Source organism: Plectropomus leopardus, chromosome 16, assembly GCF_026936395.1.
Source record: "Plectropomus leopardus strain MGB_pleo_1.0 chromosome 16, ASM2693639v1, whole genome shotgun sequence".
Taxonomy (NCBI): domain Eukaryota; kingdom Metazoa; phylum Chordata; class Actinopteri; order Perciformes; family Serranidae; genus Plectropomus; species Plectropomus leopardus.
Window position 1 is genome coordinate 23589192 of NC_142191.1, and position 27647 is coordinate 23616838.

Genomic DNA, 27647 nt, shown 5'->3' on the forward strand with positions numbered 1-27647 from the left:
AGGCTGTGATCATGTGACTAATGTGCTGAAGAAGGACAAGAAGGAAGTAGCATACAGTGTGAAAATATGCCTAGGAGGCAGGTTATGCTCAAGCAACACACTACTTTCCCTGGTGTTCGGGTTCATTTTTCATTATTTTAAGGTACGCTATCACCAGGTTCCTTCAACAAAAGCTAACCTACACTATTTAACACAAACTACCTGACTTTACAATAAGTACGTAACATGATGATACCATTTCTGAGGCGCTAATATGTTTGATATTATACAAGCTGTTGCATGTGCATTTGTGTAAGATATCATGAACTATTGGAGGATACATTGGAATGCTGAAGCTCGTAACAATTCCTAAAAAGGGCGCTCATTAGCTCACCTGGTAGAGTGGGCAGGCACCCTGTGTCTTTGCCACAGTGGCCACAAATTTCAGTCCAACCTGCAAACCTTTGCTGCATATCGTCCTGTTTCTCCCTCCCCCTTTCACACTTAAACTGCTACTCTATCAAATACAGGTAAAAATCATCTTTAAATTAAAAAATAAATAAATGAAGTAAAACATTTTCTAAGCGAGTGAAAATAGATGGTGCTTTATGTAAGAAGTCATAAAGTAAAAAAGTAAAATCTGTTGTTTTAATAATGTACTTCATAAAATTATCATAATATTTATTTTAATCTGAAAATCTTAATCCAAAAAGTACAAAGACAGCTTTTAGATAAATGAAAGTTAGTCAGAAGTACAGTATTTCAATCTGAAATGTAGCAGAATAGACATATAAAGCCACAAATAAAGTACTCGAGTAAATATGGCTGCTTCTCATATACCAATTTAATCCCTCAGACTTTGCTGGAAGAAATTATATTTTTTCAGCAATTATGTGGGTTATGGGGTTGATTTTAAGTCTGAATAATATTTATTTGTAGTTGTTTTTGTTGTTAATCCACTGTGTACAGTTAGATCAGCTGCTCTGATAAAAGCCTTTTTTAACATTCATTACTCACACATGATGTCAGCGCAGGACTCATCCATTATGCACCAACACCCTTAAATTCAGGCACAGTGACTAATGTGCTTATAAGAAGCCGGGGCTACTGTTCTTCACCCTGTCTGGGAGAGTAGGTGGGAGGCCCACATGACTAACCACACCACTGCATCACTGCTATTTCTGTAGATGTGATCACCACTGTATTCCTGACATTTCACACATATCTGCCTGTTATTTGGTGACCTTTCAGAGTCACTGACAGTTGTGTGCTAATAAAGAGCTGGTGTTTGCACTCTGTCGCTCATTCACACACACACGCACACACACACACACACACACACACACACACACACACACACACACACACACACACACACACACACACACGCACTGTATCATTACCCCCAACACAGCACACTGTCAAGACACACAAACAGGAAATCAGCATTTGCTGATTATGTTATAGTGTTTCCACAGGAAGGAAGAAATCCTGCAGTGCCACACGTTATCAGTTAGGTAGGACTGCAGACAATGACTTAGCCATCCGTTACATGTTGATAGGATGTGTGTGTGTGTGTGTGTGTGTGTGTGTGTGTGTGTGTACTCAGGTTAGTGAAAAATACTGCCTAAAAGCCATCAGAAAAATCTGTAATAGTTTGAGATTTTGCTGAAACAAAAGGAAAAAATCTGCTGTTCGGGTGAGAAATTGCCTCTTGCTCATAGCACAGTGTCCCATGTTTTACAGATTTCTCAGATATTAATATTCTTAGGTCGACAAATTAAAGCAAAACAAAGTTCTCCAATGTCTCATTTGCAGATTTATTTAGCTAATTTTAAGAAGAAATTAAAGATTGTAGTATTTATAAGAATACTTTTGATTATTGGGCAGTGTGTTAGTGGGGAAATAGACAGACTTGCATTTGGATGCGTGTGTTTGCCTCATAAACCTGTCAGTGCAGTGTGTGTGTGTGTGTGTGTGTGCATGTGCGCACGATGTTGAAGAGAGGGACTTGGCAGCACTATGTGGCATTCAGCACCTGCTGGTTTAGACTGAATTATAGAGACAATGTGACAACAAAAAACACACCGAATGCTCCTCTTTCACTGTTTGACAACATTTGTTGTGGATAACTTAGAGAAATTCAGTGTTAAATATTGCAGTGAGTTTTAAAAAGTAGGCTATATTTTTGTGGAAAATGGTCTGAGAGACACATTTGTGTTGTCATGATTCTTTCTATTCTTTTTTTTATTATTAGGCAAATGATTAAAACGATACATTGACTCTAAAACAACGATCCTGAAGCTGACAATCACCATGGTAATGTTTTACTTCTATCAGTGCTGTACTTGTTGCATTATGATTCTATAATAAAAACAACCTAAAAAGCAGAATAAACTGCAAATTGCACAATTTCAAACCACACAGGCATAGCAAAATTACTATAACCTGCATTTTCATTTTTTGAAAGTGTGTCATATGTAGGCACGTTTTGGCAACATATTAGAATGTAATAATACATTCATATTATGGTGTAGAAAAAATAACAAACAAACACTGGTAACCTTTTGTGCTTTTAGCAGTGCTTAAAATGCTGGTATTTCTATGCCATGATCTGGATACTCCTTTGAGTTATTGTACTTATAAAATTAGATAGAAATAAAAATCAAATCAAATAAAAACAAAATTGCTTGACTATTCATTTTTAACCCACTTCCCAGCCTGCTAAAGCTTTTTATTTATTTATTTATTTTTTAATTAATCTGTGTAAAGATAGGTAAATTTATAGGCTGTATGTTTATGTATTTAGTATTTATGTATTTATGTAGGCTTAACATCATATTCTTTCATAATGAATTGTGCTTTTATTGTATAAACAAACAAATGAAATAAATAAAGCAATCAATAAGGTGTTGGATTAATGTTAGATTTTTTAGAACTAAATAATTAAATGAACATTAATGTAGTCAAATTAGTAAAATAAATCTGTTAGAGGCTTGAAAAATGGGACTCTTAATTAAAACACTGACGTCATCCTTCTTACTACACTAAGCACTTGTTATTAACCCTTTACACCAGAGTGCATTCAAAAAAGCAACGTCATGAATTACATTTATTGGGCCTCAAAGAGTTAACAGCTTTGCGCGTTCACGGACATGCACTCAGAGTGTATCGCGAGCGCGCATAGTCGCACCGGGAGCGCGAGGCAGAAACAGATCAGACAGCAGGTCGGTCGGTTAGCAAAGAGACAGACCTCACGAAGTACCGGCGTTAAAACGGCAGACCTGAGCTTTCGGTTTCTGTGGCGGCGGGCTCGTTCTCCTGTGGACTAACATTACGGGAAGTTTTTATTCAAAAGTTCAGACGGACGGAGAGGGTCAGAAAAGCTGTCCACCATGTCGGGGAGCAGGGAGGAGGAGAGGAGGAAACTGGCCGACATCATCAACCACTGGAACGCCAACCGGCTCGACCTGTTCGAGATCAGCCGGCCCACAGAGGTAGGAGACCACCCTGAAGTATCAGGAGAGGCCGCGGACCTGCAGGCCATCTCCTGGGTTAATGGGGGACTTTAGAGCTCACATTTGCTGACACTTGGCGTGGATGTGTTGAATGCCAAGCTGTTGTGGGCAGCGTGGTTTACTTGGTTTACTCGGTGGTAAGTCCCTGTACGTGCATGGAGGGAACGACTGCCAAACTCCATTGAAAAATCTGGCCATTTTACTATGTCGTCATAAACATACATTATACAACACCAGCCTTTTGACATAAAATGAATGTTTCATTATTAATGTCGACTTAACGGGCAAATTAAGGAAATATCTACAGGTTGGCACAAATCAAAACCCATTTTTTAAAAAAACATTTCACCGTTGCGAACATTAGCTAGCTACTAGCTACCGCCCACAGCTGTGTGTTTGTAGCAAGTAGCTACATAGTAGGAATAATTTTTAAAGTTGACACTGTGAAAAAGCAATTTATACTTCGTGCATAGTAAATACGCCGAACTCTGACGCAGATACCAACGATTTATTGAACATATTGTGGTATGTTTGCAAAAACGTTTACGTGCGCGATAAGAAGGGCGACACTGAATTGCCAGATTTTGAATTGAGTTTGGCGTGTTGTTATCTCAAGAGGGAACGGCACGTATCGGGGCTAGCTAGCTAGTTAGCAAGCACATTACCTGTAGAGCAAATCTGAACCTTGCCTTTATGTTAAAGGAAAAAAAACATACAATTCTGTTTAGCAGCATTTTTGTCAAATACATATCATTACTGTTCAGTTAAGAAACCAATGTTGTAACATATCCAGCTAAGCCAGTGATGGCAGTGTGTGTTGGTCGTGTAGCGAGCTTGCAGCAGTGTCTGCAATGGCTGACAAACCCAGTAACACGATGAGGTTGTTTAATACGCAGGACAAATAGATAAAAGCTTAAAGTATTAGCAACAAGCTGGGCGTAAATGCTTACACCAGGTGGGGAACTCAAAGCACTGATGCTGCCAGACTCACAAAACCATAACACAGTATCCCGTTCAGTGCAATACACACACCAAGTCCCGTCGCCCTGCATTGTCCTTACATTAGCTAGCTTGATGCAAGCTGTTTGTTTGAAAAGCAATAATTTGACCCTGCAACATATTGAGGAGCAGTGTTGTAATTAAATCGCCCGTCTGGACACAGGTTCCTGTTGTTTACTAATAACATGTCAGGATAAGAAACTCCTCCCTGCAGGGTTTAGCTAGCTAGCTACAAGAGAGCAGCAAGGGCTTGGTGATGCTTCAAGTCTTTAAGGAGTTAGTCAATAACCATCTATCTTTACACTTAACCAGTGCATCTCATGCTTGAGTAGTTTTGATTTATAGCTATGGTTGCGTCAGCTGCAGTGTTTTTTAGGCGGGCAGCCCACCCCCACCTCTCCTTGGATAAGGGTGTAGGGGGGCCACTGGGTCCCCTCTCTTCTTCTTGAGCCGATTAATTTATCAGGATTGAAGCTGGCCAGCCGTTGACCAGGGCTGTGCGTATTGCACACACAACCCTCTTCATTCTGTTAGGAATGATTAACCCAGTCCAGAAGTTCTCTCGGCTGTAATTCTCTCACTGTACTAGGAGCACTGCTTCAGCGTTGCCAGTTTAGGCCAGTAGAACATGATTAAATGTAAGCAGATGCATGGCCTTTCCTTGCCACGCCACACCCTACCCATATGTCAGCTGGTAGAGACCCCAAGCTGTACAAGTGTCCTTCACAATGTCTAGACTGCCTCTGAGTGTAGTTGTGCATGAAATATGCTGCAATGTTTTACAATATGATCTGCAATTGACATTGAATTTAGAGTTCATTTACTACACACAATCAGCATATCTGATAATTGACTATGTTTAATTTCTGAATTTCAGCTCAAACTGCCACGCAGGGCAGTGAGATCATTCGTGTGATTAGATTAGCCATGGATGGCTGATTAGTCTGGAGCAAAGGTTCTCAAACTTTTTAATCTTGCAACCCAAACTGAATAAGTCCCGCTGTGGGACTTATGGTGGGGCTCATTATAACATAACAGGTACTCTTGTCACGTGGGGACTCACCATAGGCAGAGACTTGGGGCCTTTGTTTTTTTTTTTTTTTTGCAGGATTCAATAAACACAAGGCTGGAGAGAAGCAGCACAATAGATGTTGTGGATTTCGGATGCAATACAGCAACAGTTTGTTCTATTTGGAGAAAACCGATTGTGGGAAAGTTTACCTGGCTTCACTTTTGTATTTAGGCTCTCTAGGTTCACACTGCCCAGTTATAAGTGTACATGATTATGTACACAAAAGATTGTTAGACAGACATTTGGTGGCACACTGTATGTATAAAACCTGTAGATTTTAGTAGTGTGTATGGTGGGGATAGATGATAGTGTTTGGATTAAAAACATATTCATATCATTTGTCGTCCTGTCTTGAAAAGGCCCAGACACACCAAACCGACATCAGAGAACTAGCAGCGATGGAAGCTGACTGATACATAGCGTCACGTAACGTTATTGGTCCTTACTCAAAATGTATTTTGCTGTTATTGATACAGTAACTGTTACATATTGTTACATTTTATTAGCTGGGTTAGGTTTTATTATAATGTGAATATGAATAAACTACAGTAATAGGCAAGACAACGCATCTTGCCCATTACTGTAGTTTATTTACAGTCGTGGATGCACCACAAAGCTTTTACTGTTTTTCAGTTCAGTTGAATAATTGCTAAAGAGAGAGTTAATGTTCAAAAACTGCATGATGTTCTGAAGGCCAATGAGTAATCATGTTTAAATAATCTTTAAATAATCATGATTTCAATATCATCAAAATAATCGTGATTATTATTTTTGCCAGCTAGAGACGATAAATATCCATTACCACTGCAGAGTCATTTGACCCGGGTGTGAATGCTGATTGTAACCTTTCCTATTACATATGAAAGACAGATGTTAGGGGTTAGTGTTTTTTCTGTGCATTGGGAAAGGGCTTTACCTCATATAACAAGTTGGTTTCAATATCAATCCCTCTTGACTTTTTCCATTTTTTAAAAAGTTTCTTCACTCTTGTTTCTCTTCATATGCCCTTAGCTGAACTGCCAATTAAAATTAAGTCATTCACATACGTGCTCTGTCTTGGATGCCCGTTAAGCATGCTGAACTGGCAAGAAAAAAAGACAACAAGGCCCAACAGTGCTGAACAAAACACAGCGACAGACTTCAACTGACGGCTGACCTGCGGCTTGGTGTGTCAGGGTGCTAACGCTTGTGAGCTCAGCTTCTGGTTTAATTGTTGCCGTTCACAATCTGGTGGCATTGAGTTATAGCTACATGTCACCTAGGAATGATAATTTCAGTCCAGTTTTAAGTGAAGCGCTCTGTTTTTTTGTTATTTATATTTTGCACAGTCTGCAGCATCTGCAGGGATCCTCCCCAAAACACAAGGTTTCATGTGTATAAAGGTTTGAATGTTGACAACTGATATCCAGCAGTTTCTTGTGCTTGGAAAGCTGTGCATAAGGGAAAAGATGTTGTCAAGACTGTCCTAAATATAACTTTTTTAACTTGATGTTGAGTGCAGTGGATCCAGAGACACTTCAGAAAGCGTTAGGCAGAGTGGAAAAGCAACTTTTTGAAGGATATCTTGGTGTTTATAAATTTGGAACCAACCAACCTGACATGTGAATTTTTCATTTTTACTGACAGGCTTTGGTACATGTGCAGCATGAGCCTAAACAAGCCATAAAAAAAGTGTCGGGGGCACATGTTTAAAACATTAACAGTACATACTAACACTTTGTACAGCACAAGCAGATCCTCTAAAGAGTGCAATGGACAGTGCAAGATAAGTGGTGGTGATTGGATGATTCATATCACCATACAAGAGTACTTTCAGCATTCACTAACTGTGTACTCAGGCAGTATAAATTCAGTAATACAATTAGGCATCAGGAAGTCGCTGTGGCAGTGTTGTAATTAGCAGGTAGTACTGTTCAAGCCACTAATTACACGTAACATTGTCGTTTATCAAGCAGGTCTGACATAGAGCCTATTGTGTTGACATCTTCCGTGGCTGGGGCAGTTTGAAGTTGCAGTTAAATGATGAGGGCACTTCCTGTATATATGTGTGATTTTCCCTGGATAAGTGCTAAATCATGTAAACTTGGTCATGTCTCATATCGGCAAAAAGTTTGAGTTTAGGCAAGAGTCAGATCCGTTGAACTATACCTGTATTTGCGTGATACAGGTAAGAGTTTTAAAGCCCCCAGTCAAGTTGTGAGTGCTGACCAAAGGTTTTCTTTCCCACTTTTTGTCTGAGCAACTCAAGAGAGGCTTATGGTTTAAAACAAGAACAGCAGAGTTTTTGTCTGTCCACTTCTCAGCTAGTTCCTTCTGGAAACCAGGCCTTCTTCGTCACCAAATCAACTCCACTGAACAATGACCTCTCTAAATCTTTTTAGGCTTTGTTATTAAGTCTTAAAAAATAGAATAATTATTAGATCTAAATTTATGTCTTTCAGAAGAATGAATGCCTTAAATAGACTTTTTAGGGCTTTTAAGTTGTTCCAGAGACGGAAATTAAAGCAAGTACTATATGCTTTCACACAGACGTACCTCCAGTTGGCCACAGTTAAATGTCCACGCTTGGAAGACAGAACAGGATTAACAAACTATGACAGATATTTTCTTCTTATCAAGCCCGCTCAGCTGAACAGATCCAAACATTTCAACTCTACAATTTACAGATATATTTCCTGAGCCTTATGCTGCTTATTTATAGACACACAACTTTTTATAGTCAGACATTTGTTGGTTTCTCTTTTTAGTTCTACTGGTTTTTCTGCTTGTTGAAATTGTCCTGAATGTGTCACCCTGGAACCTGCAGGTGACACAGCAGTAACACTGAGAGCTGGCTTTGCCTGTTACTGCGTAGTGTGACAAAATGACATGAGTCACATGCAAGAGTGACTTGTAATAGCTCACGCAACCACATGTGCACACGACTGTGCCACACAACAGTCTGAATAGGTGTGGAGGAAGATCATACCTTGCATACCTTTGTGCTTAGTTTTATGGACTTTTGATGCACTGGGAAGGTATGATTTAAGAAAGATTAAGGAATGCTGCTTTGAAGGGATGTAGTTTTTATCAGCAGAAACAAATATGGTTGGAACTGTGTGGTTAAAATACAACCAACATGCCTGAGAATAGCTCTTAATGTATTTCTCAATGCTACTATGCATTGCATGGCTGTATAGGATGACAGTATGTTGACATGCTGTGGCATATCCAGTTTAGCATCCTCGCTGTGGCTCAGGGAGGTGGAAAACTGAGTAACTGGGGTGACCCGTAACATTTGCTAGGGGGTACCAAAGGGCACAGGTTTACAGCAAGAGTGAGCACACATCTGGCCAATGGTTTCCTCGCAGCTTAACCAAAAAATGTGCCCAGAAGTGCAGCGGTATTGTTACTTTTGCTCCCTACAGGAAAAAACAGTAGGATGGCAGACAATGGCTACGGTTACAAGCACACCAGTATTCCCCTAGTATTACGAATATGAAGATATTCTGAATTTGATGATGATCATATAAATCAACACAAGTATTCAGTTTAAATATTACAAATCAATCCCATTCAGCATTTTCCAATTAAGACACATGGGATATGCCTGTATTATTCGGGGTTTAGGGGCATTATTTAGGCGTGCGTACAGCCAACAATAGTTGGCTCTGAGCATTGTCATGGATACGTTGGATACATACCAACTTTTTAAATTTTATAAAAGACTGGGATATCAACTGTTTTTTGAATATGTGCAAATATTGCAACGCTAACCTTTTCAAGAAGGTGAGAGAAGGAAAGAGGGAGTCCAACAAGTCCACCACCAGTGGAAAAATGTGAAAAAATCTTATTTCGATGCAAATAAGCAAAACGACAAGTGGCCCCAGCTGTTCTACTTTTCCTTATTTTGACATGATAAACGACTTGTTGGGGCTCATTAATCGGAGTACGCACAGCTGCATGTAAACAGGAGTATTAGTTTAATATTCATTAGACATGTAAACAACTTAGTAGGAATGTTGTCTTTTTTGGAATAAGGCTATTTTGTACATGTAAACGTACTCAATGACAGCAACTGTTTATCTTCATAATGTAGTATGTCCTGCAAGAAGTTCCCTGCGTACTTGAATTGTCGTGATAATGCTGAACCACAAACCCAAAAAACAGTGGCTCTGTCTGGCTAAATTTGAGTTGAAAGGTATTTTACTAGCAGGAAGCTCGTATCCACTTTCTTTCCTTAGAGATGTGAATGCAGCATGTAGGCAGACTCGCCATGACATCAGCAGCCACTCCCTCCTTTTCCTTATTGCATGGGAAGCAGGAAGCCGACAGGAAGTGTGTGTTGTGTGAAGATAGTGGGTTTCCTGTGGTCTGGGTGGAATGACTAGGTTGTTTTTGGAATGTTGCTTGATCAGATTTTGTTTTATTTTGCCAGCTATTTCCAGATTCCAGTTCTCCAGAATAACCTTTTCGACTAGTGGCACCAACAATATGTTTGATATCAGGGTTCCTGAGGATCCTTAAAAAGTCTTTAAAGGTATCGAATTCTAAAAATCTAACAATTAGGCGTTATTTGGTATTAATTTGACTTAGATTAATCTTTCAAAAGCCTTACAAGTGTTCGGATTTGATTTTAGGATTTAATTAATCTTTTTTCTCTGACATTGCATAGTGAAATCTCAAAATATTTGGCAACAAACAAATTTTCATTAGGGTGGCAATTTACAAGTATTAAACGAGAATTGTTTGCTCTGTTACAATGTCTGTTTCATGTCTGTCCATCCTGGAAGAGGGATCTCTCCTCAGTCGCTATTCCTGAGGTTGCTATGTTTTTTTGTTTTATAGTTTTTCCTTAGTCGCCATGAGGGTCTAAGGACAGAGGGATGCCATATGATGTAAAGCCCTCTGAGGCAAATTGTGAATTGTAATAATGAGTTTCATAGATAAAATTGAATCGAATATTATATTTTCACAAATAGTTAAAAAAAAAAGACATTCTCAACTTCTGAGAGCTGTATTAAACAGTTACTCAAATGTTTTGTTTTGTCTTACCAACACTACAAAACATAAAGATATTCAGTTTCTTTAATGTATGACAAGAAAAAGCAGTAAATGAAAAGCTGGAACCATCAGCTGTGTGGATTTTGCTTAAAAATGACACAGTTTAGTCAACTAATCAGTACATTGACTGTTTTGCATTATATTCTCACAAGATTGATATAGTCATATCACTCACCCCTTATTTCACCTGTTACCTGTTTTCCTACACACCTGTAGGAAGATGATTTTTTTTGTTTAATATGTTTAGAAATGAAGTAAACCAAATTTTGCAGATTCAGGGAATTGTGACTGTCATGGGAGATGAGAATGACCAGTGAAAAGTGTGTATAGCTAAGAAATAACACCATCACTATTGAGTGATAAAGATTGTTGACTGGCCTGGTGTTTGACTTTGACTAAAAGGTCAGTGACTGCCTGGTGTGTGTACCTGTTTTCAGCAGCAGCTGGTGATAGCAGCAGTGTGTTTGGCGGCAGCACAGTGGAGGCCTGGTTAACAGATTTGCTGGCCTCAGCCACAACTACAATACCATGAGGTCACACACACAGGAGCTGACCGCTCTGTACATTTATCTCTGTTTGCATTGTCCCTCTGTGTGTTCATTGGCCATGCCCTCCCTCTCTCTGTCTCTCTCTCTCATCATGTCATGTGGCCACTAGCTAGCTGCATCACCATGGCAACGCTGTAGCCGTGATGATCACAGACTACAGGAGCTCAGCAAAAGAGGGCTCTCTCTCTAACAAATACATACTTGGCAGCTGACAGGATTGTGAAAGAAGTGTTTTAGACTGCAGCAGTGATGATAGTTATGGTCAAAGAGACCATCACCAGTCAGCATCATTGTTGGATTTAAAATGATGCAGCTCTGAACCTGAAGTGAACAGGATTCAGTAATATGTTTACACTGTCTGAAATTAACGCCAAGTGCCAAATGTGGTTAGATTTTATGTTTGATGATTAAATCTTGGATTAAATCTTAAATCCTGTCTTTTGCCACTTTAGCGGGTAAATGTATGTGTTAAAATAGCCATGTATTAAACTATTTGGTAAGTCTTTAGGGGCACACTGCTCTGCTGCTTGCTGCTCCTGTGCTGTCTCTGTGTCACACACACACACACACACACACACACACACACACACACACACACACACACACGCGCACGCACACACACACACACACTCCGATGCCAGTGCGGCAAAACCTCACCATCTTGAGTGCTACTAGTTCTATGACATTTTTTACTGTCCGCTAAACTATCACTTGCCGCCAATCTGCTGCTAGCTATTGTTGTGTGCATACTTATGAAGGTTATGAAATATTAAGACAGGGGGCCTACAGTAAAAATCAAGAGAGCAAACTCTTTTGTGCCTCTCACATTGACAGCGCATTAGCTTCACTTCTTTGGTTCTTACCTGTCACAATAAAAGCCCTTGACATAAACTTGGTGCAAGAAAGATGGCTCATTTCAGTGTAATTTCAGACCCTGTGAGTGGCTATCACCACAGATTGCTTACAGATAAAGTTCCACTTGGGAGGAGTAAATATTTTGTATGCATCTGAAGGTGAGACAATTGCATTTACACCTTCATACATTTGCACCTTTGCTGGAACGCATCACAAACCTCTTCCCGAGGTGCTATGAATGCAAATGGATTTAAACATAAACCTCCTAAAAGTGTGGCTTTTTAGGATGTTAATGGAAAGGTGCATGGAGCCTTATCAGCTCTCTGGATAAATGTAAACACACACAGTGGCAGGTGCTAAGCTCATATCTCTTTTCGGTGTGATTTTTTTCCAGTTTCGTTGAAGATTCCTCTCTTTTGTACTTTTATTTTCCTTATTTCAAGTGTAGAAAGTCCTTCAGTGCTTTTGATTTAACTGTTTTATTCAGTGCTTTAGTTTTCTAATAAGAAATAAGCCCAGTGTTCTTATTAAAACATGATAGGTGTTTATTTTGATCATTTGAATGGTTAATCTGATCGACTTTTTTACTCTCAATCTAACGTTGTAGATTCTCTGGTCCTAGTTTTTCTCACCAGCTACAGTATCATGGCTGCAGTTCCAGCCTCCTTTTGTGCCTCCTAACACTCTGCTGGCTTGAGTTAATTTGAGCTCTGCATGTGTCTGCGAGTTCATGTCCACAAGTGTTGGCCTATCAGTCCAACCAGTTTCAGCTTTAAATGTGTTACATGTCACATTTCATGGCCAAGTGGTATGTGTTGTGCATGTGCGAGAGTAATTGCTCCACGAGGGTTCATTACGGAGCAGGGCAAAAGATCACGAGCACAAGTCTTATAGCCTGTCCAGCAGAGTTATGGCCCATCACACACATGTACGAGTAGTACACACATAAATACACACACAGACGGACTGACATGATTGGATAAGTAACCTTGCAGCTCATTTCAATCAGCCAACCAGTCTCAGTCATTTTAATTCAGGTCTGTAGTGTTTATCACGGGTTGGGTGTTTTGCAGTTGTAAAATTAAGTTCAGTGCAGTTTCATCACTTGCAAGTTGCCACATTCACTCAGTTTGACTTAGTGCTGTTGTGCACTTAATTCTAACATATTCCCCAGTTTGACAGCCTGTGTGATGCACAGCTGTTCTTAATTCATAAATTCACATTATTTAAAATCCTTATCCACTTGGGATTTCTGCTGTTGAGTGTAATGTCTCCAGTTCAGTATTTAATCTATGGCCAGCCAGATTGCTCACTGTACCAGCTGTAATTAATGCAGCTGGCCTCGGTCTATTGGCTGCTGCCTGTTAGAAAAGAAAGATGGCGGTCACACTGGACAGCCATGATATTTATCACCCCTATTTATTTTCAGCATGTTAGGAAGTCCACCTTAGAGGCCTCCTTTTGAGTGATTTAGGCTGTATGTGGGTGAAACAAGATGTATTCAAAGGAATGTAATGTACTTATGTCAAAAATTAAGCAGTGGATGGAAAGGTTAGTAAGTAAAAAACATTAGCTCACTTACAAAATAATATTCATATTTTAGAGAAATGTATCAACATTTACCACAGTTTGACTTCATAATTTGATTAGTCTGATTCACCGGATGTAAACTGTGGATGTAAATGTGCCATTGACCAGCATTTGGCCAGCATTCTCTCTCCTTTTTGCCATCTGCATGTTACCGTTTTCAAAATGCCCTTCACTTCAGATAACAACAACTTCTAAGCTTACAGTTTCAGAAAAAAATCTGTATTGTGCAACAAGGCATTCCTGCTTTGCTCTTTTGGCGAATTGTTGTAAAGAGTGACCATGAATAAAACAACTTGTGAACTCACCATGGAAAAGCCCGTCTTGCAGGACTTTCTTGCCCAATGTCTGTTAGTTTTCTGATATAGCAAGTGGGAGTTAATTTGCCACATCTTTGGAAACAACTCCCCTCAAACGATACCTGAATTTCATGACAACAAACTGTTTTTCCTTCTTTTTTTTTCTCTAAATGCATGTGTCCTTTTGTATCATTACATGTTCCCTCTCTAAATTCAGAGGCTGTTACAGGTCCGTGAATGCAGTGCAGGTGAAGCTCTCCATGAGTTCTTATTTCCTGCAGGAGTGGTATAATTGATCTGTCGATCCGTCCAGAGCTGAGTAGATAAAATCGATTAAGAGTAACTGCTGTTGTGAGTGAATGTAATCATTAAGATGCAGCAGCAAAGTTTCACTTTCATTGCGCCTGACTTCCTACTGCTCAGTCTGTACACAGAGTATGCTCTGTGCTCCGAGGTGCCGTGCATAAGCATATGGTATATACAGTATATTTCAGCAGTGCTCCTAATTGGGGTTGTAGGGATATACTGGTTTTAAAGTATACAGCGACATGAAAGTTGACAATTTTCATATCGTGTACTTTTGCCTATCAAAGATGTTGGAAAAAAATGCAACTGGATGGAGAATCTCACCATTATTTTAGTTGCTTTCAAAGGGGAGACTTTTTACACAAACTTCCATTAAAAAATGGAAGTATGTGTAAATTTTAATTATAGTGATAAAACATCCACTGTCTGTTTTCATTCATTTAAGGGTAATTCTGACTGATAAATATAAATTCTGTAATACCATGATACCACAATATTTTCTGAGATGGTTATTGTGTCGTGAAAATCTTATACCGTTGAAACCCTACTCCTAATGAACGGTTCAGCTCCAAAAATTAAAACTCTATTTGTGGCAGTGGATGTTTTAATTCTGGTGGGCTTTGATAAATAAATGACTGTGTTGGAAACCCTTACCCTGGGCTGAGCACCACCTGGATGATTGTGATTGGTTTACAGAAACAAAAACAAGCCAGAGCATTTTTTCCCCTTTAGAAGAGTGATAATATGGTGCTATGGTGGAAGATCTATGGAAATAGGGCTTGCTACACAAGACTATAATTTGCTAAAGTTGTTAAAAGATTGAAATGAAAATGATTCATACTTACAGCCTTTGGTAAAGTATCTTTACTGCAGCACTTAAGTCTCTGCTTCTAGGCATAGTTTTAGTTTAGAAGCTGTAGCAGCAAGAGCTGACTAACAAGAGGCAAATATTACAAATTACAGGCAGTTTTAATTTTTCAGCATGTGCCATCAAGCCCAACATTGGCTACCTTAGTTGCTTTTCATTTAGACACATAGATCAGAGAAAACAACAACGCAAGATTTAGATATATGCTAATGCAAAACAGCAACTGTAGTATAACTGAAACACAAATTTATAGCCAAAAAATCCCAAAAAACAATTTAAAACTGTCTTTCAGGGAATTTATTTGAACTTAAGGCTTAAAAGGATGATTCAGTCTTAAAAATGTTCCCAGTGAGAAGTCATCCCAGTTAAACAGTCCACAGTTTTTATTTACACATTTGTTTAGGTTGCAAGATTTATCAGGCAATCAATTCTTACTTTAATGTACAGGTTGTTTAAGCCTTAAATTAAACTTGGTCAATCTTGCAGAAACCTTGCTCTACTTCGGAGGCAGTTAATTTTCCCAGATGGTCCTCTAAAGTCTGATCAATATATGTAAAGTGCCCCTTAAAGAAGCCTCCCTAAGCAGTACAGAATAACACATCAGCATGCTTTCTGTGTGAGTGTGCAGTTGTGTGTCTTTGAGGATCCAAATGGGTAATATGTCATAGTTTCTGGGATCCTGTCGGTCATGGAATTCCTGGAATGCAAATGGAGTTTTGAGCTGTGATTTGCAGACAAGGAAGGTCAGGTAACTTGATGGATCCTCTGTGGAAATTGGGGAATGTGATGGGGATTTTACAGACTGAAGTAACTGTATTTTTGAGTGTATTTAACAGCCAGTCTCCAAACTTTTATTGCAGTAGACAGCTTCCTTGAAACTTGGGTGGAGTCCAAACGTTTGACTCTGCAATAAACCACAAAAGGAAGATAATTGGGGAAGTCATGGAAGAGTCATGGAATTTACATTAGGCCCACAGCGGCTTATTGTCTTTCCATGGAAGCACCTGTGGTTCATAATCTCGCTCTCTCTTTGCTCTCTCTGCCGCTGTCAAACACACATTCCTTCTCCGTGATTTGGCCTCACTCTTATCTATCTTTTCTCTCTTTCCCCTTGTTCTAAAACAAGCAGTGTATTGTGTGTGCTCAGCAGAGCAGCCCGCCCTAAAAGCTCTGTGTGTGTGTGTGTGTGTGTGTGTGTGTGTGTGTGTGTGTGTGTGTGTGTGTGTGTGTGTGTGTGTGTGTGTGTGTGTGTGTGTGTGTGTGTGTGTGTGTGTGTGTGTGTTCGTCCCAGCCAGCCTGTCAGACCGTGTTAATCCCCTCAGAGGCCCGGCTCACCTCCTCCCCGCCTTGCCCTTTTTTCGTCTCCTCCGGCCCTCCATTGGTTTGTGTTCTCCTCTCAGCCAGCTGATATGCTCTCCTACCTGTCAGTCAGAGCATGCTCTTCTCCCTGTGGGCCAATCATACGGGAGGTAACCCCCCGTTGACCTCACAGGATCAGACCGCAATCAGGGACCAATGACTGTGACTGTTTAGCGCTGCTAGCTCACTACGAGCCGTCCCATGGTGCTTTGCTGCAGATCAATGTCTAAGTTGTGGCCCTTAAGGAGGAAGGGTCTGTGGCATGATTGGGAGTAAAAGGGAGTAAAACCGGTTGTTTACCACATGTTGGCAGTTTATGTGTGGTCAGAGGGAGGTGTCAGTTTGGGCTGCAACCAAAACACTGCCTTTGAGTGGTAAATAATTCCAAAAAAGTCCATATTAAAAACATAATCCATTAAAAACAACATTAACACACCCTTGCATTCCTGGGTTCATTTGCTTATTTAGTCACTGAAGTTTATTCAAAGAAAGATTTTCTGATCTGGGTACACTTGACCCCAGGACTGGGCAGTATGGCTTTAAAATAATATTGCAATATTCTAAGGCTATATCTTGATACACAATATATATGGCAATATTTTTAAATGGCCTTTAAACTAATGTTAACTACTAAAATAAAAAAAAAATTGAATGAACTGCAGTTACAATAAAGGTAAAAAAAGTACAATAAAGTTAAAGTAGCTACTGTCCAATAATAAAGTTGAATATGCTGATTTTATAATTACATTTAATAAATAAGTATATAAGAAAGTTAAAGTACTTTATATGGAATTTTAAAACGTATTGGTATAATTAAATCAAAGGAGGACCCATGGTGCTTTTATTTTGAAGGACCTGGCTTGTTTTGGTCCGGAAGTTTCGATGTTTTTGCTGTTGCCTCCGGTCAACAGTTGGATGTTGATGTTAGCAGACAGTTGAACAGATACCGCAGCGTCTTTAACCGTGAGGATTCACCAACTGCGAGCTGGCAACAAACTCTCCAGCTCTCCAGTTCATATATTACATATATTTACAAGTCGCTCTGGTGCTCAGTGGTCGAAAAATGTGACTAAATAGTTGCGATTCGAGCTCTGCAGATACACACGCCTCACCCGCTCACACTACCACCATAACCACTCATTAAGTTCACTATAAGCTGGAAACAAACTACGAGCTCTCGAGATTATACATTAATAGTATTTGCAAATTGCAGTAGTGCTCCAAAATATGACTGGAGCCCTGCAGAAGCCCTACTCTGTCTGTGTGTGCGTGTGTGTGTGTGTGTATGTGTTTGTTTGTTTGTTTGTGTTTGTTTGTGTGTTTGTGCATCTAAGTGAGGCAGAGAGCTGCAGGAGAAAGCGAGAGAACCAAAACGCCGGTGACTCACAAAAACGTCACAACATTTTATATTCCATTGTTGCGATAAAGTCATATTCTGCATCGCACGAGGAGCAAGCTGCGATACATTGAGTATATTCCATATATCGCCTACCCCTACTTGACCCTCTTTTATTTTCTAAGGACATTATGGAAAGAGTGGGAACATGAAGTCTAAAGTAGACAAAATAGTTTGATGAATACGTTTTAACACATGGTAAATTGATTATGTCTAACAATGTAATGTTACAGCAGAAACTGTAAGTAAATTAATCAAATAGCAGATTCACAGAAAATAAACTGGCAACTTGTTCTGACAATCATTTGTTTTATTACATTTTAAAGCAAAAATGTTCCAACATTATCTGGCTCATCCTCTCAGTTGTGATGTATCTTTGCCATATGTGATAGTTAACTCAACCTCTGTAGATTTTAGAAAGACGTTTATATTAAGAAATTTGAAGACATCACCCAGGGCTTTATGGAAGTTTTTCACAATTTTCTGACATTTTATAGACTTAGTAAATTTAGTAATTGAGAAAATAAATGGCAATGTCATTGATAATGAGAACAATCTGTTGTAAACCTAATAAGATGATTTGAAGGCTCACCTGGTAAAAGATTTTGTGATGCCCCGTATGTGCCCTGTACGAGTGATCAGACTTTAACAGACTTTATGTGAGTAATGTATCATGTGACCACAACATGTCTGTACTTTCAGCATTTTACAAAATGACCAAAAGGGTAGAACTGCAATCACATGTTGAAATCAAAAAATGTGCTGACAGCGGGTTGCATTGTGATATTACGCTGGAGAAAACCACCTTAGGGTGTGATATATTTTTTTATAGGTGAAACTTAATTTCCAGCATAGCAAGCCCTCTGCAAATGAGTGCGCAAACACACACACACACACACACACACACACACACACACACACTGGAGCTATGATAAGCAACAACACAGCACACAAGTGACATTCCACAACTTTTAAGCAACCACAAAATGTTTGGCACTGTGTGTGTGTGTTGAAATGTTGCTGGTTTGGCATTGTCGGTCTGTGAAAAGTATCAGCAAAACAAACTTGTGACAGCAGATGTGCAGATTGATTCAACTGAACTTCACTGGACTTTTCCATGACTTTGTAGGGAAGATGGAATTTGTTCGATCTGAATTCTTCACATTGACATTTGGTTAAGTTTTTGGCAGTTTCCCTTAGCTCTATGGGGCGTTTTGATGTCTTTCAGCTCACATTTTTGGTTTGATTGCTTGCAACTTTACAGTATTAGTTCAGTCTCATTGCTCTAATCAGCATAGCTTACAGCTGCCTGTCAGCACCAAATATCAGACAGATGAACCAGTTTTTAACCACGATAAATGCATATATGTAGGGTTTTTAAACATTAGTAAGCTTGCTGAAATTAGGCGATAGTGTGCTTTTTTTATTGCCAGTAGATTTGTATGCATTTCTGTTTATTTTTTCTAATCTATCACATTTGACCACACGAAGACACTGGAAAACAGGTAGTAAACATTTGAAAGCAGCATAGAGGCCAGTAGAAATGATATAGTTATCTGTTAGTTATATCTGTTTATCTGTTGACTTAATCAGTCTCCTTTTCAAACTTGGTGCAGGCTAGTTTGGAACAATGGTTTTGATTCCCTCTTGAGCGGAGACAGACTAAATTTTGGTTAAAATGACAGAGTGCCAGAAGTTACTGGAAAACCGCCAAACATTTGAGTGCCCACTTAGGTGTCATGTTTCCATCACTGCTAATCGCAGTTGGAGCTGATAAGTACCTGGGACTGCTGTAGAGTCATTTGTCCTGGGAATAAATGCTGATTTTAACCTTTCACACCAAAGACAAATGCCAGATGTTAGTGGGTTTTTTATCCAGTGGGAAAGGGGCTTTAAAGACATAGTGGAATAAAGAGACAGGAAATGGAGAAGACTAAAACAAAGCTAAAAGCGAGAGTGGATATTGGGCTTTAGGTGGTAGTTTGCTAACACAGTTTTCACAGCTTTATAAGGTATATGTCAGATGTTCTCAGCTCATTCTCCTGTACCCAAGAAGCCACAGAAATCAGCTCACGCTACGCTAATTTACAAGCTACTATTAAATATCATGGCATTTTTCCAGGCAAGCACTTAGGGTTTAGTGTCTTATTAGATATCCATTTATTTTAACATACATTTCATGAATCACTTATTCAATCTGAATGTAAACCTGTCTGGTTAAGTTAAAACAGGGGCTTATATTATTCCCAAATTAATAAAAGCAGTATGAATACATGATGACTTACTTAACAACTAAATGCCAGACTCACTCAGAGCCAACATAAACATGTATTGGGAGATAATCTAAATAGTTATGTACTGTTTGGCATCAAAACAGACTTAAACATATTTTTGAAATGCTGTCACTGCTCACAGAGAGATGAGCGGACAGCAAAATGCAAGAATAGTGCTGTAGACGAAAGATACATACCGGCTCTATTAAAGAGGCCTGTGTGTTTGTCCAAACTCCACTCCTCTCATCTGCTGGATGTTAGAAATCCCCCCCAACGGTGCTGCACCCCGTCCTCGCCCTGTCTCAGCTCGGCCCCACCCGCCTGGTGGAGAATTTGAACAGAAAAACACAATAATACTGTGTGGGTGACCTCAGTGAGCCGGGGACTTCCCTTCACACTGCTCCACCCGCTCATATTTGTTGATCTTAGCTGTCCACCCAGTTTCATAAGAATGGCTTCAACACACACACACACACACATACAGACACTCGCACACAGCAGTGCAGTAGGACAGTGGTGATGTGTGACCGGGGCTGACATTGCTGACGCAAGCCCAGACTGTGTGTGTGTGTGTGTGTGTGTGTGTGTGTGTGTGTGTGTGTGTGTGTGTGTGTGTGTGTGTGTGTGTGTGTGTGTGTGTGTGTGTGTGTTTTCTTGTATCTGTGTGTACCTGGGAGTTTAGGATTTGGGTACAAATCTTTCTTAACATGTAACTTGTTTCTCAGTTTGTGTTTGGCACTAATATATCCTTTAAGGTCTAAGTGTGTTTTTGTGTGAGTGTGTGTGTGTCGAAGGGGAGAGGCTGTAGTCAAAGCCACTATTCCTGGTCAGTTGTTTGTCTAAGGAGGCAGTGCCTGATGCAAATGTGCCACATTATCCATCAGCGTTGTCAGTGGCAGAGTTCACCACATAACACTGTTGATACCAGGCAATTTATTTAACCAACCAGCGGAAAGTATTTGAAAGTTTTCTGCGACGGACTGCTAGAGTGTCCTGGTGCAGTAAATCCTGCACATGTGGGAAATATCGCTCAGACTAGGGCTTCTCCTGTTTTGAGCTGTGCTTTTTTTCTTTCATGAAGGCTAGATGATGTCATCTGCTAATTTGAATACTTGTGGCATCAGTTGCATCAGCTTCAGCATATCTGCAACTTTCATCAAGACATTTCAAGGCTTTGGAAATGCCAGTTAGAAATCTGTCCCAGACGTTATGATGAAAGGTTTGAGGGCCAATAAATTGTCTGCTTGATGTGTGGTAGACGTTCTGCCATCATTCAAAGTTTTTGATTCAAATAAGTTATATTTTCAGACCCTGTAAACTAAGGTTGTCAAAAATATTGGTCCTTTTTTGATACTTAGTGTTTAAAGTGTTACAATCTCTGTGAATTATACATTTGATTGTATTAAAAGTCCTGAAGCTATCAAAAAAACAAATCTACAATTCAATTTTTGACCCAAGGCTGCACAGATAAAATGGGAAAGGAAATCAAGTGGCAGCAAACTTTTGGTTTTGGTTTTTCATGCATGTGTCCGTTGTGTCATTCAGTGTCCCCTCTCTTAATTTGTACGTTTTGCGGGTCTGTGACCACAGTGCATATGAAATTCTTTATGAGATTTTTTTTCCTCAGCAAGTGTTTGTGGAGTATGACTTGTGGCACTGAGATAATTGATCAGTTAATCTGATCACAGCTGATCAGATTGGTGGATAAGAGGAGCAGCTGCTACAGAGGCGAGGAAACAAAAAAATTTAGATACAGCGCAACGGACGATGAAGTTATACTTTAACTGCATCTGCCGCTCTGCTGCTCCGTCTGTGCCCAGAGTACACTCTGTGCCCAAAAAATGTGGCGGATAATTGAATAGCATTTATCTTTTAATAGTGCTCCTAATGGCGGCCCACCTACAAAAATATTAAATCAATATGTGGCGGCAGATGTCATGGCAGGCCGACACAAATATATGAATGTGGGGAAAACCTTGTAGTGTTATACAAAGTTGTTTGAAAGTTTCCAAAAGATAAAGTTAGTGCAGAGATATTCAGTGAATCAACTGATGGAAATTCTACTTCCTGCTATTTTGATAATCAGTCAGTTGTTTCAAACATTTATCAAGCAGCAATGCTAAAGCATTTTAATGTGAGCATTTGCAGATTTTCTCAGTTTTATATCATTGAATATCTTTAGGGTTTGCAGTTTTAGTCAAAGAAAAAGCAAATTGTTCACTATTTTCTGACATTTAAGACAAAACAATCAATTAATTCTAATCTGCTTAAGAAATAAAACTTGCGTAATTTTAACTGATTAAATGGCACCATTGCTAAAAGTTACATAATTATTTGTCAGGTTTTCTGTGTTGCTCAGTACCCTGCTTATGCTTGTGCTCTCAACAGTGGTCATGTCTGTCATACTTTATATTTTCTTCATAACTCAAGCCATGTAATAATGACCTCCAAACGTTGTATGGCATTCAGCGAGACCTCTGCGTTACTGATTGGGTTGACACATGAAGAAAATGGTTTGAGAGAAATAGTGACGGTGTGATAACAGAGCCAGTCACTGTCGAGGCTCTGAGATCATCGTTCAGATCCAATTTTGATCATAAGGGCTGTAAGATTCAGGTCAGCTAGGAGACGGAGGAAGGACAGTCAGGAGGATGAGGAGGAGTGACTTTGCAGTCTGCCAGACTTACTTTGCTTCTTTCCCAGAGATCCTATCTGCAATATTTTCGATTAGTATCAGTGTGGGTTTTCAGTCTTAATGTACAGAGCTGAAATTCTAGTGTTTTTCTGATATTAGAAGTAGGCTTTTTTTGATGAACTTGTTTAATGTGTTAAACTCGGACCAGTTTTGCTGCAGCAGCAGACTTCCGTCCCTCCTCCCTCCTTTCTCTGTTTGTCCACCAGACACCTGATAACTGGGCATGGCCTGTCTACCAGTGCCATGGCAACATGACACCAAGCCATGAAGTGGTTGCCATAGCAGCCTTCGGTAGCTTGTAGGTGTTGGGTTCCATCGGTGGCTACTATTCACAGGTGGGTCAGATGTTTGTGGACAAGCACCCGTTGGTGTCACAGGATTTATATCTCAGTCTTAGATGCATGTTTAACAATTACAGCTGATGAATTGATTAGTTAATGGTCAGAAATTAATCTGCAACTATTTAGATAATTGATTCAAGAATTACCATAAATTCAATGGTTCCAGCTGCTGAAATGTGTGCATTTTCTTCTTCTCAGTCTTTTGCATGACGGCAAATTAAATTTTTATTGGGGTTGGATGTTGTGTGAGACAAAAAAGCTGTTTTGAAGATGTCACCTTGTGGACCTAAGGACGTTGTAATGACAATTAATTAAATATTTTATCTGACCACAAGGTTAATCAATAAAATAATTGGCTGATTAATTTATCTTTTCAGCTTTTCAGTTTATACTTGATCTTAAAACAATACATCATCTGCAAAATACCATTTGTATATCTGTTACTCAATATATGTTACTTTGAAGAAAACATTGCTCAGTGGTGAATGGAGAATGCAAAAAAGGCAAACATTCTTCATGAAATTAAGTTACAGGGGTCCACGTTTAACAACAGCAAAACTAACTCAAGACATCTGTTAATAAACTCACATAACTTGTGCAGTCTTATTTATTCAGTCATATGCTACTTCCCAAAGCTTTCATGAACAATTTCCTCTAAAACCTTATTAACTCTGTCTTGGAGAGTCAGGGAAAACACACAACAAAAAAATCTTAAGAAAGGAGTAGGACCCATTTTACTGAGTGCCCACTGACATGGGACTAATATCATCAGATAACCTCTTAATTTGAGCTAAATTTATTTATTTTACTTTGCAGATTAAAGACACTGCAGGTTCACATAGGATTAAGCATGCAGGCAACCTCTGTGGTTATTAAAAATCTAAAGAGGACCCTAGATAATACTGGTCCTGTGTGAATAGGGCTTTAAAGGCTACATTAAACTGTATTTAATTACTGTTGAGGCCTTGGATATACGGACGTAATCAAATAGCCTGGACGTGCAGACATCCTGATGTCTGCCTCAGCCCGTTCATCGAATGGGTTTACTGTTAGATTGCTTTGGTCAGTCTCATAGTTTGCCACTACTTCCTCCCCCTGTTTGCACCAAAGTCACTCCAAGGCTGAGAGCGAGATGTGGGCGGACCTGCATAATTCAACGCCTCATCCCGAGTGTGTTTCTGTGAGTCTGTGTTCGTGCATGTGTGCACACTGCCGTCCCTAAGAGTGCTTCTTTATTCTCTTCACGTTGGGACCTTGAAAAACGCCTGGTAAGGTCACAGTTGTGCTCACGTTCGTGTGTGCACGCATGTGTTGTGTGTAACTCCATAGCCCTGATCACAAGGTGCCGTGTTTAACCAGCCCCCCTGTAAACCACTGCAGACTGTTATTGATCTTTCTTGCACACACATACACGCACAGATGCACACAAACACGCCCAGAAGCATGTGTGACCTTTCTGGCTTTTTTTTCTGAAGTCTGTGTGTGTGTGTGTGTGTTTTATATGTGTGTGTGTGTGTGTGTGTGTGTGTGTCTCTGTCTCTTCTTTTATAGTTACTGAGAATGAGAGCGAAAATATCAGTAAATGGAGCAGAAGTGAATGCTTCCTCTCATTATCCAGTTAGTTTCTGACTCTCGCTTTGAACGTTTCCAGCAGAGTTAAGCTGATATGACTTTGTCACGGCTGACACAAATACCTATGTTGATATTTTTGGATTGCATTTACTAACGATATAATGAATAATCAACTTTCACTATTTACATTTGACCAATTTGAAGGAAAACAAAAGGAGAGCCTTATTAGTCATCTCCATAGAAACCTGCATTAATCTTTGATTTTCCCCATTTTTGTTGGTTTATTTTAATATATCATAGTGAGACATCTCTCAGTTTCCTTTTTTGGTTTTGTGTATAATTTTCTGTTGCTTTAGTTTACTGTTATTGCAACTTAACTAAATTAACTTCCTCCGTGTTTTCTTGTTTTGTCTTAATAAAGTCAGAATGATTTGCATTACATCACATTAGTTTCATCTGTATATCAACTTAATTTTCTCCCTTTCTCTCCATTTTTAACAGAACATTTACTAAATTCATTCAACTAGTTTCTGCTTTGGCATTTTTGACTGGTGTTGTCAATGGAACTCAACACTCCTATCCATTTATTTGGGATAATATATTCAATTATACTTACTTTCTTGACTTATTGCACAACATGTTGACATTACGTCGATCATTTTGCTGACCTTGATATTGCAAATTGTGTTTGCATACGTGTTTGTTTACATTAGAATGTCTCCAACATTTTAGCCACCATGATGTTAGAATAAATCGCAGGGTTTTGCCGAACATCATAACTCTTTTGCTCAGAGATTCTCCCTTTTTTTCTTCTGCGTTCATCCCTACATGCATAAGTCTCAAGAAAAATAAAACAGTTCAATAAAAAGACATGACTTTGATAACTGGTAGCCCCAACCACACTTTTTGAGTGGAGGAGGCACAGTCCTGGTAGTTGTTGGTCTGATCTCAAGATAATGGTAAGGAATTGTTTACCCTCATTTTTTCTGGGACAATATGTCATCCAACAAAAAAAAATATCGTAACAGGCCCACTAATTATATATCTCAGTTATCAAACTCCAGCATTTCCATCACATTATCTCATATCTGCAACATTTTTTCCTTTTTAAAAAAGAGAGATACACATATGCTTGTGAGCCATTAATTACATCATTAAAAGACTGAATTCTACTAACTGCATCTATAAACTACTCATATTTTGGGAACAAAGACCTTTTGAAGGCACCAGCACATTCTGTATTTCTGCACATCCAGCTTGGAATAGCAGAACCACGCTGTGTTGTTTTTGTGTTTTAACTTTGAGCTGAACCAGTGATGTTCGCTGGGGAACAATGGCTGCTCTGTGATAGTCAGCAGCCTGGGCCTCTACTTATTAACAGAGTTTGTGTGTGTGTGTGTGTGTGTGTGTGTGTGTGTGTGTGTGTGTGTGTGTGTGTGTTTGCATCCTGTCAAAGCTAAAAAATCAGATAAAGTCCCCCTCAGTAGTTTGCACAATACTCCCTATTCCCTGAATTTAGGGCGAGCGCAGTCCTGATGGCTCATGTTGTTGTTACTTTGATGGCTAATTTAATACCAAAACAAATATTTTGTAGAAACTAGCTGAATATATTCTTAACAAAATCCCTCACAGGTGAACTATAAAATTGCTGAATATACGAGTAGCACATGTGGGGATGTCTTCATACTGCCATGACACTGGAAGACTCATCCAACCATCAGTAGTTTGAATTATGCTCTGGTCTAGAGCTGATATGATTAGTCAAAATTAGTTGAAAAAACTTTGATTATTGATTAAATGTTTAAGTAAATCATCAACTAAAGGTTTTGCTGCTTTTCTGTTTCATTGTATCTTGCAGTGTTTTCCACAGATTTAGAAAATATTTGTGGTGGTAGCTGATGATAGGGGTTCAGGGTGGTGTGCTTCTGGGTACGTGGCTTCTGGTCCTCAGACTTTGCTGCAGAGTGAGTGCTCTGGACTGTCAGGCTACTCTTTGGTAGAGACTTCAGTGGACGTGAGAGACTCCGCACTGTAAGGCTCTGAGATAACATTATCTTCTTATTCTGCTTAGAAGTGGTGAATTAACAGCTTTTAATATCTTAATACCACTCAGTCTCTGGCTCTTTGTTTGATATCTTCGGTCAGCAAGAAAAGTTTGTGATCTGTTGTTGGCACCATGAGCTTGTTTACTATATCACATAAATGCCGCTGTCACACTGAATGTCCCGCTGAGCCCGTTCAAACTGTAGAACTTAATATGGAAAAACAAAACAAATCATTGAATGTTTGTAATTACTGTCCAAATCTTATTCAACTGACAAAATTCTGAGTCAGGTACAGCCTTGGTAATCACGGTGTGATATTCCAGTATTCCTGAGATTGTATGGCTTCAGAATGCTCACATTTAAGGATGATGAATAACTAGGTGACAAATTGTGTCAAAGTAGATGTGTGTTGAGTGATGTTGACAGCCATGTTGGCTATGCATCATGTCTCATGTCACCTGTGGGGTTTACTATGTGCCTGTGGATGTGTGTGTACTGAGATATGAAGACAGGACACAAACTCATCAGCTCTTAACATCCTTGCAGTGGGTGGTTAACACACACACACACACACACACACACACACACACACACACACACACTGCACACTGCACACTGCACACCCACTTGCACACAGTGATTTCCTTCAATGCAGTTACCTGCCAGCCTTGATCCTTGTGAGTTGCTTATGGAGGCGTTGAGGCAGTGAGCAGGTCTGATTTGTGGCCAGGCGTCACCACTGGGTCCAGACAATTTATACCATACCTTCCCACAATGCCCAGCTCTGTCAGGATGACAGGGTGAGCTGGATGGAAGCGGGGGGTTGGAGGCTGGATGGCTCGATACTGAAGCAGAAACTCACCTGAGACAAAGAGGCTTTTCTTTGCAGCCA

The 27647-nt window shown here is 39.5% G+C and overlaps 1 protein-coding gene across 1 annotated transcript in view; it reads left to right on the forward strand.

Moving 5' to 3' along the window:
- Positions 1-3166: 3166 nt before the first annotated feature.
- The window catches only part of afdna (afadin, adherens junction formation factor a), a 118868-nt gene continuing 94387 nt past the window's right edge, over positions 3167-27647 (forward strand). Inside the window, 1 exon segment of the mRNA XM_088089691.1 lies at positions 3167-3476. Within this exon segment, the coding sequence (XP_087945817.1) occupies positions 3375-3476 (102 nt within the window). The 5' untranslated portion in view covers positions 3167-3374.